General features: G+C 33.0%; 1 protein-coding gene across 6 annotated transcripts in view; it reads left to right on the top strand.

Annotated features, from left to right (window-relative positions):
- The first annotated feature begins 3,864 nt into the window (after window positions 1-3,864).
- Window positions 3,865-15,388, top strand: part of LOC145277951 (immunomodulatory peroxidase-like) — a 200,001-nt gene continuing 188,477 nt past the window's right edge. For 3 of the 6 annotated variants that reach the window (XM_080130059.1, XM_080130057.1, XM_080130056.1), the window contains exon 1: window positions 3,866-4,263. Coding sequence is in view for 1 of the 6 variants with exons in the window: in XM_080130056.1 (XP_079986182.1) it covers window positions 4,135-4,263 (129 nt within the window). In the remaining 5 variants the exon portion in view is untranslated. Of the gene's footprint in view, window positions 4,264-15,388 lie in introns of all 6 variants that reach the window. The other 3 variants (XM_080130048.1, XM_080130055.1, XM_080130050.1) reach the window with 2 other exon arrangements.

Here is a 15,388-nt window from a genome sequence, read left to right on the forward strand (position 1 = left end):
GTACGTTGTGGGCGATAAGATACCTGCAGTTTCATGGAAACAATGGGAATCCAGCTAGGAAATCCTAATATTTAACGATACTCAACTATTACTACTAACTTAACGATACTCAACTATTACTATTAAAAATATGCTAGAGGTAGCAAATTTTACATTTATTTACATTTACAGATTGTTTATAAAATCGGGTTTCCGAAGTTCATACTGAAATGTCGAAGGCAGTGAACCCATAGAACATATTACCTTATTTTTGTTGAACTGAAAATACTGCTAGTGACGGTATTGTTTGTTTATTTCTCTTTCTTGTCAACGGATATTAATGTATTTCTATCTATCTATCTATATATATATATTTACTATGAAAAAGGTAGATTATCGACGCTCTAATAATTTATGACACCGTAAAGAGGAAAACTATGGTATCTAATACTCAGGGATCTAGTTGCCGTGCCCAGGATGTTATATCCGTCCCAGAGACGCCTCCATTGCCCGGACAAACCGAAATAAAACTATCTTAACACAATGTATTTAATTTTTAACGGAATTTCTTTTAATAATGTACTTTTGTTAATTTTCCTTTGTTTAAGCCTCAAGTTTTACGTCGTTGGTTCTAATAGGTCGGGCTGTCTGAAGATACCGGCTTCCTGACTTAAAATGAAGAAAATATTGACATTATTGTTTTCTAAATTTCTTTTACAAAATTCGATCAGGTTCTGTAAAGCATGAAACAAAAACAATTTTCTTCCACAAAAAAAAATATACGCACAAAACCACGAATAAATATTTGAAAATATCAATAAGTAAAAGCATGAAACCTTTTACTAAATTTTTTTTTACAAGGTGGTCACCACTTATCAAGGCCCGGAAGCCACTCAGGGATAAGGGTTATTGTAAGTACTGTACGTTAGTGTGGATATTTAGAGTGTCTACTTAATGGAGCGATTCATCAGGAATTTGTTTACGTTGGACTTGAAGACATCCAAGTTGTAGTCAGTAGGGAAGCAGACAGACGGAACAGAGTTCCACAGGCGTGTAGTTCTAAGAAAGAAGCTTTGTTCATGGAACCTAGACTAGATTCAATTCTAAATAACCTGAAGAGGGCTGATATGCCGTAAAATAAAGAATTAACCCAAACATCACGAATAAATGTTTGAAGATATTCAGAAATTGCAATCCAAGCTTTTACCTTTTTGTTTGGATTCAGCATTAAATGATTCTAAAAGGGTTGATATACGATAGCACCAAACAATCAATTAGATTTTACTGCGCATGAGTTATTAATAAGATAATTTAACCTCGGCAATTACGCGACACAAACCTACATAATGGTGAATCAGTGTGAATATTTTGCATGAAACAGAACATTTCTTTGTATCTTGTGTGCACATTTGTTGAGGTTTTCTCACAGGTGCATATTCCGGTTAACTATCTATAAACAGGTGATATTGCATTACGAATCGTTATGAATTCGATTTTTATTTAGACATTAAAAATGGAATAATTAAAAAACAATCTTCCCACACTTTCCAAATTTAATTCATGTGAATAGAAAACACATTTTGCGTTTTCGTTTTTTTAATTTTTATGCCATGCTAACAAATACAGAGACCCAAATCCGGATTCATGTGCCAGTTTGTTTGTTTTTAACAAGAAAACTAACTGTGCTTCCGGACTTTTAAAAAAAAAAAAGGTACCAACACCCGGCTTTGATTGTTTATTCAAAATGTGGACTTGGTTTGAAATAAATAATTTATTTATTGATTCCTGATATCGTCTTTTCCAAGTTTTTTTAGATCTGACCCAGAGTTCAGCCCTCATCGTCTGTAAAATGTTTCTGACACCAACTCCTGACCTCAGATATACGGCAGCTAATTTGGCTTTACAGAACCATGACTACTACTCCGACTTTAGTTCTTGTAAAAATTACTTATTACACATTCTTCAAATTCTACCATCTTGAATTCTCATCTTTAGTTTTAATATCACGTGCTGTATTTGATAATTTTGAGAGTGATACATTCAAAATGAAGCTCTCAGATTGATTTAAGCTTACGCCAATGTGTTACAAGTTTGCAATATCGATTATAAAATACATGTCTACGTCTATGTCATAAGGCTTCAAAATATCTTTATAATTTCAAAATTAAAATGATTTTTTGATAGTTCAAAACTTATATAATTAACTAGCATGGCTTTCCAGTGTTTTCCGGTGTAAACTTATATTTCTATTAAAACTTATATCATTTTATCTCTATTTATGTTTCTCTCTAACGTTACCCTCTTCCGTTTTTCCTATTTCCCTCTAGTTCTTCCTCGCCCAGTTCATTTCTCTCAAGCTGTACATACACACAGAAAACTTTCCTTTATGTAATAGATTATCTGTAGAATTACTTGTTATTTCTTTTCAAATTAAGACATAATAACAATAAAAAGCCGCCACTTCCCTGAAAAAACCCGGTCTAATTGACCTCTCAGAGGATTTATATTGTTTCTAAATATATTACATATTATTCATCCAGGCTAACGCCGATCAAGAATATACCAACTTTGTGCGTGTTTGTTAAGTAGTGTTTCGTTGTAGTTGGACACACAAACATACACACATACACGGACTATTAACCTTTATAAAATAGATTTCCATCAGGAATTCTCTAACCAGTGCGTTACAGTTCCTTGTGGTTAGAGTATTTGGAAAAAAACAATTGTTAAAGTGATATTCTCTTGAAGGTTGAAGGTTTAATCCTTAGTGTGGGCGAACGATAAATACAATTTCAAATCACTTAGGATCTCTATCATGCCATGGCTGACGAAAGAAGGGCATGCTACTCCTGTGAAGTAAATAAAGGATTCCAACACAATTCCCAAGTTCGACAGAAACAGTCCCGAGTTCGACAAAATACAATTGAACAAGGTCAGAGGTTATATCGACCAAAACGTTGTGAAAAAAACATTCAAGATGAAAATATTAGTGAATAACCAACCCTCATCTCAAAAATGAAAAAAAAGTAAATAATCTTTCTCAACAACTACTAATTTAGTGAAAACTATAATAATGCAAAAATAAATAAGGATATTAAAGAAGGTAATTTCTTAACAAATCAAAAGATTGAAGAAGAAAAACTTTGCAACTGTAAAAATATTGACGAATGTCCATTAGAAGACAAATGTCCCGTTTCTAATGCAGCATATAAATGTAAAGTATTTGATAATAATATAACCAGACCATATAAATCCACAGATTGCCGATCTAAAGAAAGATTTAATAACCATATAGGATCATTAAAATACTTATTGTAAATAATAAGAAAACGACATCATTAGCTAAATGGATAAGGGAATTAAAAAGTAAAAACATTAAATACAAATTGAAATGGTCTATACTAGGAGGAGCTAGCAAATACTCACTAAATAAGTCTGGCCGATGAAACCTTTGCACTCTAGGATCAAATTATATATTTATATCTAAAGAAAGACTTCTAAACAAAAGACAAGAAGTAATTTAATAATCGAATGATAGCAACTTAATTATAATAATATATATCTTATCTATAGACTAGAACATGAAATAAGGTGGTATTACATTATTTTGAATTTAATTTTAATCTAATAACTATTGGTCAACAATATTTTAAACTTACATATACATTTTTATAAAGTTATATAATGAAATATTAACATATAGAACAGATGGTGGGAGTTTGAAACATTAAGTAAGTATTGTGGCACTATTTATTTGTGCAACTGTTTCTAACACACTCTGCGGCATGGCCGAGTAGTTATTTGGCCATGTGCGTAGAGATACAAAGAAACGCCTTCCAATCATTCCCTTTCCTAGAGCTCTCTCTCTCTCTCTCTCTCTCTCTCTCTCTCTTTCCTGCACGACCACCATGAAGTGAAGACGCATATTTTGTCTCTCCGTAAGTGGGAGGAGCACCCCCTCCTTCAATACTAGTTAGCTTAGTTAGCTTTGAAAAGCCTATTGTCAAGTTTTTAATTGTTAAAGTTTTTGTAATATATATTTTGTAAAATAAAATAGTTAGTTATACTTTATATATATTACAATTGTGTCGCGTGTCGTTTTTCTTATGTCTGCCATAAATGCCTTCATAAATGCCTTCATAAACGCCTTCACAAATGCCTTCATTGAACAACGAAGCGGTCCGGAAAATGAAGAAAGAAAACTCCAGTCAGAACGCCACCAAGTGTGAAGAGGTCAAGACAATTCCTGGAAAAAGGATCCACACAGCACATCCAACATCTCAGGTATGCTTTTCTTCTTATAGGCCCTAACGACGGCCATCTTCATATCTTCCCGAGACCGCTTTAAGACATTTGCTATAACACGTCTGTCGGTCACACCTCAGTGGCCGACTGATAGTGGTATAAACTAATAACATAAATATCTAAACTAATAACATAATATCTATCTAAACTAATAACATAAATATGATAATAGAAGCAGTTTTTTGTAATAAAATCATAGATTTCTCAAATTGAAACAAGAAATATATAGTAAATGAGCAATACGTTTAAAAAATAAATATAAGGAGAATCATGATACATTAAAGTTTAGTAAATTTAGATTCTTATGAGAAAAAAAAGTTCGGACTTTTTTTTAACAATAAAAAAAATGTAAATTAAATATTTTACACATCTGAACGTAACGACTTTTATTCTATAAATAGATAGGCACTCGTCCAAGTTATCCGGAAATAGAAATCTTCTTACGCACTAGAAAGACACGACGACATGCCAGCTGCCAGTTGGCAAAAAAAAAAAAGCCGACGGAACATTATGGCAAACACGTTAAGTATTTTTAAAACTCATCCTAAATGTTTTTTATGTTACCTTGTTTAAACCTGTGTTTCGTGTTTTATTTATGTATTTGTCTCTATTTTCCTGCCTTATTCGTCACCCCCATGCTACAAAGTAAACTAACGATAAAAAAATGCCGGGAATTATTCTCTATTAGAGTAGATAAAGTTAGGACCTTATTTGCGTAATATACTTAATATATACTATTACTGCAAACTTGCCTATATTAAATGCTTGCTTCCTGGCTAGCCAATCAAACCATCTAATATAGTTAGCCTTATTTTCAATTACATTCGAAATATAATAGAGTGCCATTAGCAAAGAAAAACTTACCTATGAAAACGAACCTCCTAAATAAAACCCTTGGATAATTATCTAAACTCGAATGTAAATTAATATTAAGCCGACTTTGCAAATTGATAAAAGTTAATTATTGGATTTTAATTAATTATAAGGTGAAACTCCAATGATTCAAACTCGATAGATAACGACAAACTTCCACCCATTAATATGGGAGGGGAGATTATCATCAAAAGTGTCCTGAATTGATAAATTAGCACCGGACTTACTACTTAGATATAAATAAGTAACTTGTACCTATTCCCCTCCTCCCCTTTTTTTTAATAGAGAGTAGATAATACAGTGGATGTGTTATCGGCAGCTCCAGTAACTCTCGCTTCTCTTTTTTGTCCCTCAGTCCTCATTCAATGAGTGATTTTTCTGACAAAGGGTGAAGAAAAAGCTGCTTAAAGGTCGGTAGTACTTGGTGAACAGTATACTGAGATGTGGGAAATTTTCTGCCTCTGTCTGTCCTTGTGGTCATGTCACTAGTAAGGGTGCTGGAGGTAAACGTTTTGTCTGAGCTGACGTTATCCGCGTGATAGTCAGGGACCCGAACCTTGGATTAACCACTAACGAGGCTGTACTATCAGCAGGCGCAAAGTACTGGGACTGCTGTATTGCCATTTGGTGAGTGGATCTGGACCATGTAGTAGTCTCTGCTGGGGCCTCGATGCCATACTAGTGGGTAATTGTTACGACTTTACCTCTCCATGTGCTACAAAAAAAGTCCTGTCTTTTTCTCTCTTACTTTCCCTCTCTGTACTGCGCAAACCAAGTATGCCGAGCTATTCCACAAATCCTAAAACCTCAACATGAAATATCTCCAGAATAAAAACTCAAATAAACATAGAACCCCATCTTCCAACGTAGACCCCTACTATCAGGTCTCCTTCTCCAATATCAGGAGTCTACGTTCCAACCTTCCGGAGGTTGAAACACAATTACAGGAGACGAAACCGAACATATTATTTCTAAGTGAAACTGGAATAGGGCCGACCACTTCTCTAGATGAGTTTATAATTAACGGATACTCTAACTTAACAGCTTAATCTGACCTCCAAGATCACCATGGGCATGGAATATGTGCCTACATTAAAGATGACTTCCCGTGTAGCAGGGATATCTCTAGAGAAGATCCTAATTTACCCTATATATACTTCAGGGTTGCACTTGCTAACACCACTGCATTTATATTTACTCTCTATCGACCCCACAACAGCGGAGTTACTATCTTTAAGAGCATATCTGAGAAAATAGACCACATACTGTCTGCGCATCCCTCGGCTAAGATCCACATCTGTGGTGACTTCAACGTCCATAACGTGGAATGGCTGACCCATTCAAATAAGACAGATGATGAGGGGAGGTTTTGTCATGATTTTGCCATTGCTTATGACCTCACTCAGATTGTTCGCGAACCCACCCGTTTGCCCGATACACCCGGTCAATATGCAAGCCTTCTAGACCTTTTTCTCTCAAATTCCCCTGAGCTATGTTCATGTTCCGTTCATTCTCCTCTAGAATCCTCCGACCACTCTGTCGTATCAGTTAAGATAAAAACGAAATGCAATAAGTCCACAGACGTATCCCTCCACCGTACTGTATATCGATACTCTATGGCTGACTGGGATAGCTCCCGTACATTCATATCTGATTTACCTCTGCACTCCATATTTAAAAAGGAAGTGTCCTCTATAGTATCCGATCTGACCGAATGGTTAATTGTAGGCATAGACCAATTCATACCATCTAAAAAATTCCAACAAAAAACTAACAGCCCGCCATGGTTCTCCCCAGAATGTGTTGCTGCTATCGCGCACAGAAATCACTTTTTCCATAGTTACCAACGTAATAGATGCACTGAAACTAAAGCTGCTTTCAGGACTGCCAGCAACCACTGTAAAAGAGTGATAAAACATGCAAGAGAGCTATATGCCCAGTCTGTTAAATCCAAGGTAGCTGATCAGCGGCTTGGTTCCCACCAGTTTTGGCAAATAAAAAATAGGATCCTGAACAGAAGTGTGCGTTCTATCCCAATCATTATCAATGGACCAGAGGTAATCTCGTCAGCGTCAGACAAGGCCAAACTATTTGCAAAGAACTTTGCAGCTAATTATACCCTATGCGACGAAGGCCATCAAGGCCATCAAAGAAGCTTTGTTCATGGAATCCACGTTTTGATTTAGGCACAGATAAAGAGTGGGGGAAATTTTTCACAGTGGATTCAGCTAAACGGGTGTTTTTCGTGAAAGATTGGCGAGAGGGGGACCAGAGATTGGAGTTCAGACGAGCACCTGCCATGGAAATAACGATAAAACAAGGAAAGGCTCGCAACGTCTCTTCTGTGGGAGAGAGGTTGCAGGGTAGAGAAAAGGGCATCCCCCACTAAGCCACGGAGTCTATTTTGTACTCTGCCAAGGCAGGATATGATAACAGTACTCCATCTTTGGACATACTTGGCTTTTATACAGATAGAGAATTGCATCAGTAGTGAGATATCTTCTGGAGTGGTAGAAAGATCCCACCATTTTCTCAGCGTCCCTGGCAACAGATTTGATGTACGTGTTCCATTTCAGATCAGGAGTAAAGGTCAAACCCAGAAGCTTGTTAAAACATGGAGTCTCCCCAAGACGAGAGCCATCCATTTCAATTGATGCGAGATGGGTTCCAGAGCGTTGATGATGTAAAGATAGAAGCTTGGTTTTGGATGCATTAAAAGTGACCAGCCACATCTTCTCCTATTGTACCACGCGCTCGAGATCAGAGGAGAGAGAATCAGAGAGAACTTTGTCATTTACAGCCTTGTGTTTTGCAAAAGAAGCAGACGACATGAACGAAACAATTGTGGAAGTTATAGTATATAGTATTACTTATGTAATGCGAATTAATGACATATATGCAAAGCGAATTAATATATGTAATGCGAATTAATGACATATATGCAAAGCGTGTTGTAAGGAAAGCCGATGTCATTAAATGCGAACGATTATGAAATAAGATAATGACATGCTTATTCAACGTGAGTTCGTAGTGCCGCTCCTGGTTACAGGTAGTGTAGTTTCATGATAGTACATGTTTGAAAGTTCCAAGAACAGCGCTAACAATCAATATACATGTAGCTATATTGCCGAATTAAAAAGATGGATAAAGTCATGAGTGTTACAGAAGGGTGAACAGTTAGCAATAGGTAACCCAACAACGGGAATTTTGAACTAAAATGTTTGTTCCAAGTTGTGCTTACTTTCTGTTTATTAGAGATATCGCGACAGACTTAAAGAAAAAAAAATTGGTGCGTTCCCGTCCGCTAAGATGTACGCTGTGGGCGCTGAGATACCTGCAGTTTCATGGAAACAACGGGAATCCAGCTAGGAAATCTTAATATTTAACACTACTCAAATGGTCATAAGTATGTTTTAACATACGCCATTAAAAATATGCTAGAGGTAGCAAATTTTACCTTGATTTACATTTACAGATTGTTTATAAAATCAAGTTTCCGAAGTTCATACTGAAATGTCGAAGGCAGTGAACCCATAGAACATATTACCTTATTTTTGTTGAACTGAAAATACTGCTAGTGACGGTATTGTTTGTTTATTTATCTTTCTTGTCAACGGATATTAATGTATTTCTATCTATATATATATATATATATATATTTACTATGAAAAAAGTAGATTATCGACGCTCTAATAATTTATGACACCGTAAAGAGGAAAACTATGGTATCTAATACACAGGGATCTAGTTGCCGTGCCCAGGATGTTATATCCGTCCCAGAGACGCCTCCATTGCCCGGACAAACCGAAATAAAACTATCTTAACACAATGTATTTAATTTTTAACGGAATTTCTTTTAATAATGTACTTTTGTTAATTTTCCTTTGTTTAAGCCTCAAGTTTTACGTCGTTGGTTCTAATAGGTCGGGCTGTCTGAAGATACCGGCTTCCTGACTTAAAATGAAGAAAATATTGACATTATTGTTTTCTAAATTTCTTTTACAAAATTCGATCAGGTTCTGTAAAGCATGAAACAAAAACAATTTTCTTCCACAAAAAAAAATATACGCACAAAACCACGAATAAATATTTGAAAATATCAATAAGTAAAAGCATGAAACCTTTTACTAAATTTTTTTTTTTACAAGGTGGTCACCACTTATCAAGGCCCGGAAGCCACTCAGGGATAAGGGTTATTGTAAGTACTGTACGTTAGTGTGGATATTTAGAGTGTCTACTTAATGGAGCGATTCATCAGGAATTTGTTTACGTTGGACTTGAAGACATCCAAGTTGTAGTCAGTAGGGAAGCAGACAGACGGAACAGAGTTCCACAGGCGTGTAGTTCTAAGAAAGAAGCTTTGTTCATGGAACCTAGACTAGATTCAATTCTAAATAACCTGAAGAGGGCTGATATGCCGTAAAATAAAGAATTAACCCAAACATCACGAATAATGAATGTATTTCTATCTATCTATATGTTTATTCTTCTCCTCACTCCCCCTACCCTTACCTTTGACGAGAGACAAATTGTAATTCAGTTTTAATCTGATATTAATGTATTTCTATCTATCTATATACTTAATATGAAAAAAAGTAGATTATCGACGCTCTAATAATTTATGACACCGTAAAGAGGAAAACTATGGTATCTAATACACGAATAATGTTTGAAGATATTCAGAAATTGCAATCCAAGCTTTTACCTTTTTGTTTGGATTCAGCATTAAATGATCTTAAAAGGGTTGATATACGATAGCACCAAACAATCAATTAGATTTTACTGTGCATGAGTTATTAATAAGATAATTTAACCTCGGCAATTACGCGACACAAACCTGCATAATGTTGAATCAGTGTGAATATTTTGCATGAAACAGTACATTTCTTTGTATCTTGTGTGTACATTTGTTGATGTTTTCTCACAGGTGCATATTCCGGTTAACTATCTATAAACATGTGATATTGCATTACGAATCGTTATGAATTCGGTTTTTATTTAGACATTAAAAATGGAATAATTAAAAAACAACCTTGCCACACTTTCCAAATTTAATTCATGTGAATAGAAAACACATTTTGCGTTTTCGTTTTAAAAAAACATTCGTGATTTTTGGGTTAATTCTTTATTTTACGGCATATCAGCCCTCATGTTATTTAGAATTGAATCTTGTCATTTTAGTAACCCTTATCCCTGAGTGGCTTCCGGGCCTTGATAAGTGGTGACCACCTTGTAAAAAAAAAATTTAGTAAAAGGTTTCATACTTTAACTTATTGATATTTTCAAATATTTATTCGTGGTGTTGTGCATATTTTTTTTTTTTGTGAAGAAAATTGTTTTTGCTTTATGCTTTGCAGAACATGATTGAATTTTGTAAAAGAAATTTAGAAAACATTAATGTCTATATTTTGTGCATTTTAAGACAGGAAGCCGGTATCTTCAGACATTTTTATGCCATGCTAACAAATACAGAGACCCAAATCCGGATTCATGTGCCAGTTTGTTTGTTTTTAACAAGAAAACTAACTGTGCCTCCGGACTTTTGAAAAAAAAAAACCAACACCCGGCTTTGATTGTTTATTCAAAATGTGGACTTGGTTTGAAATAAATAATTTATTTATTGATTCCTGATATCGTCTTTTCCAGGTTTTTTTAGATCTGACCCAGAGTTCAGCCCTCATCGTCTGTAAAATGTTTCTGACACCAACTACTGACCCCAGATATACGGCAGCTAATTTGGCTTTACAGAACCATGACTCCTACTCCGACTTTTATTTCTTGTAAAAATTACTTATTACACATTCTTCAAATTCTACCATCTTGAATTTTCATCTTTAGTTTTAATATCACATGCTGTATTTGATAATTTTGAGAATGATACATTCAAAATGAAGCTCTCAGATTGATTGAAGCTTACGCCAATGTGTTACAAGTTTGCAATATCGATTATAAAATACATGTCTACGTCTATGTCATAAGGCTTCAAAATATCTTTATAATTTCACAATTAAAATGATTTTTTGATAGTTCAGAACTTATATAATTTACTAGCAGGGCTTTCCAGTGTTTTCCGGGGTAAACTTATATTTCTATTAAAACTTATATCATTTTATCTCTATGTTTCTCTCTAACGTTACCCCCTTCCGTTTTCCCTATTTCCCTCTATTTCATCCTCGCCCAGTCCATTTCTCTCAAGCCGTACATACACACAGAAACTTTCCTTTATGTAATATATTATGTGTAGAATTACTTGATATTTTCTTTTCAAATTAAGACCTAATAACAATAAAATGCCGCTACTCTCCTGAAAAAACCCGGTCTAATTGTGACCTCTCAGATGATTTATATTGTTTCTAAATATATTACATATTATTCATCCAGACTAACGCCGATCAAGAAAATATTAACTTTGTGTGTGTTTGTTAAGTAGTGTTTCTTTGTAGTTGGACACACACACATACACACATACGCAGACAATTAACCTTTATAAAATAGATTTCCATCAGGATTTTCCTGACTGCGGGTACTCTAACCACTGCGTTACAGTTCCTTGTTAAAGTGATATTCTCCTGGAGGTTGAAGGTTTAATCCTCAGTGTGGGCGAACGATAAATACAATTTCGAATTACTTAGGACCTCTATCCTGTCATGGCTGACGAAAGAAGGGCATGTTACCCCTGTGAATTAAATAAAGGATTCCAACACAATTCCCAAGTTCGACAGAACAGTCCCGAGTTTGACAAAATACAATTGAACAAGGTCAGAGGTTACATCGACCAAAATGTTGTGAAAATAACACTCAAGATGAGAATATTAGTCAGGTGAATCCAAATAATACGAATAACCAATCCTCCTCTCAAAAATGAAGAAAAAATTAAATAATCTTTCTCAACAACTACTAATTTAGTGAAAATGCAAAAATAAATAAGGATATTAAAGAAGGTAATTTCTTAACAAATCAAAAGATTGAAGAAGAAAAACTTTGCAACTGTAAAAATATTGACGAATGTCCATTAGAAGACAAACGTCTCATTTCTAATACAGTATATAAACGTAAAGTTATTGATAATAATATAACCAGACCATATAAATGCACAGATTTCCGATTCAAAGAAAGATTTAATAACCATATGGGATCATTAAGAATACCTATTGTAAATAATAAGAAAATTAAATCATTAGCTAAATTAAAAAGTAAAAACATTAAATACAAATTGAAATGGTCTATACTAGGAGGAGCTAGCAAATACTCATTAAATAAGTCTGGCCGATGAAACCTTTGCACTTCAGAATCATATCATATATTAATATCTAAATAAAGACTTCTAAACAAAATACAGGAAATAATTTAATATTGTTTGCATAGATTTAACTATATTCTGTCTCGACTAAAACCTGATTTGATGAAATATGAAAAAAATGAATAGATACCTCTTTAGAAACAATACTAATTAAGATAAATAAATAAAATAAAGAACTAAAGAAATATACATAAAATAAAATAAATACAATTACTAAATAAGGTAGACGGAGGTTGCAATTGAAGGTCTAAATAACCATAATAATAATAATAATAATAATAATTGTTGTGGTGGCAACCACTTATTTGCATATGCGAATAACATAACACTATAAATGGCAAGCCTAGGTTGGCCTTGGTGTGTCTTACTCAAATGCCACCGGAAGTGACGCCGAAGAGCGTACATGCCCCCCCACCAAGACTCTCTGACTCGGCACCGTCATTTGTACATATTGTAAATATACCTTTTCTTTAATACACTTATTATTGCGTTATCTTGTTGTTTGCGTCTTCATTGTATTCCTTACTAATTATTGTTCAACCTTGCAACCACAATAATAATAATAATAATAATAATAATAATAATAATAATAATAATAATAATAATAATTAATAAACCGAATGTAATAATTGAATGATAGCAACTTAATTAATTATAATAATATATATCTTATCCTTAGACTAGAACATGAAATTGGTATTACATGGAATTTTATTCCAATTTAATAACTATCGGTCAACAATATTTTAAACTTACATATACATTTTTATAAAGTTATATAATGAAATATTAACATATAGGACAGATGGTGGGAGTTTGAAACATTAAGTAAGTATTGTGGCACTATTTATTTGTGCCACTGTTTCTAACACACTCTGCGGCATGGCCGAGTAGTTATTTGGCCATGTGCGTAGAGATACAAAGAAACGCCTAAATATAATAATAGAAGCATAGGAATTGATGTTTTATTGTAATAAAACCATAGATTTCTTAAATTGAAATAATAAATATATATTTAAATGAGCAATTCGTTTAAAAAATAAATATAAGGAAAATTATAGTACATTAAAGTTTAGTAAATTGAGACTAATTTAACATACACATATTTGAAGCTAACTATTTGTCTGATTACCATATTTAGACTTTTTAAAAAATAATAGTTAAAATAATAATATTCAACAAATATAAATATAATAAAAAAGGAAAATGGTAGGATGGGAAAAGGTGAAATGAATAATTAGGATTTTGCAAAATTGATAAAATTCTTATATAAGTATAGATGAAGTTATATTGAGAACGGTTTTCAAAATTAAGATTAAATAAATAATCTATTATATAAATCTCAACTATTTATTTACATATATGTATGTATGTATGTATGTATGTATGTATTATGTATGTATGTATGTCTAAAATTTTCGGCAGAGGCGACGGATTTTCACGAGATCGGTATCGTTTTGAAGCCCGACCCGTTGGACGATAAATATCGAAAAATTGGTTAAAACTTTAATTCCTTCACACTCAGCTGGGTAGTTTCCTACAAGGAACGTCCTTTTGTTTTTGCGTCGCCATTTTTGCAAGTCATCGTATCGGTTGGAATTACTTTACTAATTTCAACGTTCCGAACTAACATGGAGTAGGGGTTAGACGTCAGGTTTTCTTTCACTTTTTTCCCACCTTCGCGTCATGACTGCCTGCCTACTACTTTTTCTTACTTCAACACACACCTCCAAACACCCTGAAAACGCCGGGCACCCAGGCTACTATGTATAATAAAGGGTAAAATATGTTTAAATGTAGAAATATACTTAATCAAACATATATATATATATATATATATATATATATATATATATATATATATATATATATATATTAGTCCTCGCGCGAAAGCGCAGGGCACAAAATGTTTTAAATAATAATAATAATAATAATAATAATAATAATAATAATAATAATAATAATAATAATAATAATAATAGAATAATAATAACAAAGTATTTCGCTAGCGAGGACTACTATTGAGCGTAACCAGTTATGCACTCCTTTTGAAATTTTCGTCTCTATTTTTTTCCTTATCTACTGAATATTTTTAATGAAACCTACATGAAATATGTTCCTTATTAAATTGTAAATATTTTCTATTCTGAAAGAAGTTTAAAAAAATTTAATCTAAAAAAGTTATTTTAAAGTTTTTGTTAAAAAAATTCAGATTTTCTCATTATTCAGACATGTATGACAAAGAGGAGGTTGCAAAAATGAGTTGTGGTGTGAGGAGAAATACAATCTGAAATAGAGAGTAGGAGAGTTTTTATAAATACATACAAAACCACATTCATCTTTTTTTTAATCCAAATTAATAAATTAAATAAAATATAATCTTAAAAAGATACGATACAAGTTAGAAAAGCATTTCATCCAAGGCATGAAAATTGTTAAACAAAGTGTTTTTACTATATACTTTAAAAATAAAGGTACAAGATTCAATTTGAAATTTATTTCTCTTCAAAGTGTACTTTTATACATTTTACAAAGTACAGTATTACATTTTTATACTTTACTTTGTAAAATTTATAAAAGTGCACTTTGAAGATAAATAAATTTCAAATTTTCTACCTTGTATATATATATATATCAAATATTGATATATATCAAATTTTCTAACTTGTATATATATATATATATATATATATATATACATATATATATATATATACATATATATATATATATATACATGTAATAAAAACGGGCAATCAATAGTTAAGCAATGTTTAGATGTAATTAATCAAATGTTATTAACGTATACAAATTTGATAATTAGTTTCTCTATAAAATGTATTAGGTTGGTGCAAAAATAATGCCGTTTTTTAACATTCAACTTCATGCCCCAATATAATACATAAACACATGCATTTAAGATTTGACACT

The sequence above is a fragment of the Euprymna scolopes genome, chromosome 6 (assembly GCF_053919585.1).
Source record: "Euprymna scolopes isolate OS-2025 chromosome 6, ASM5391958v1, whole genome shotgun sequence".
NCBI classification, from domain to species: domain Eukaryota; kingdom Metazoa; phylum Mollusca; class Cephalopoda; order Sepiida; family Sepiolidae; genus Euprymna; species Euprymna scolopes.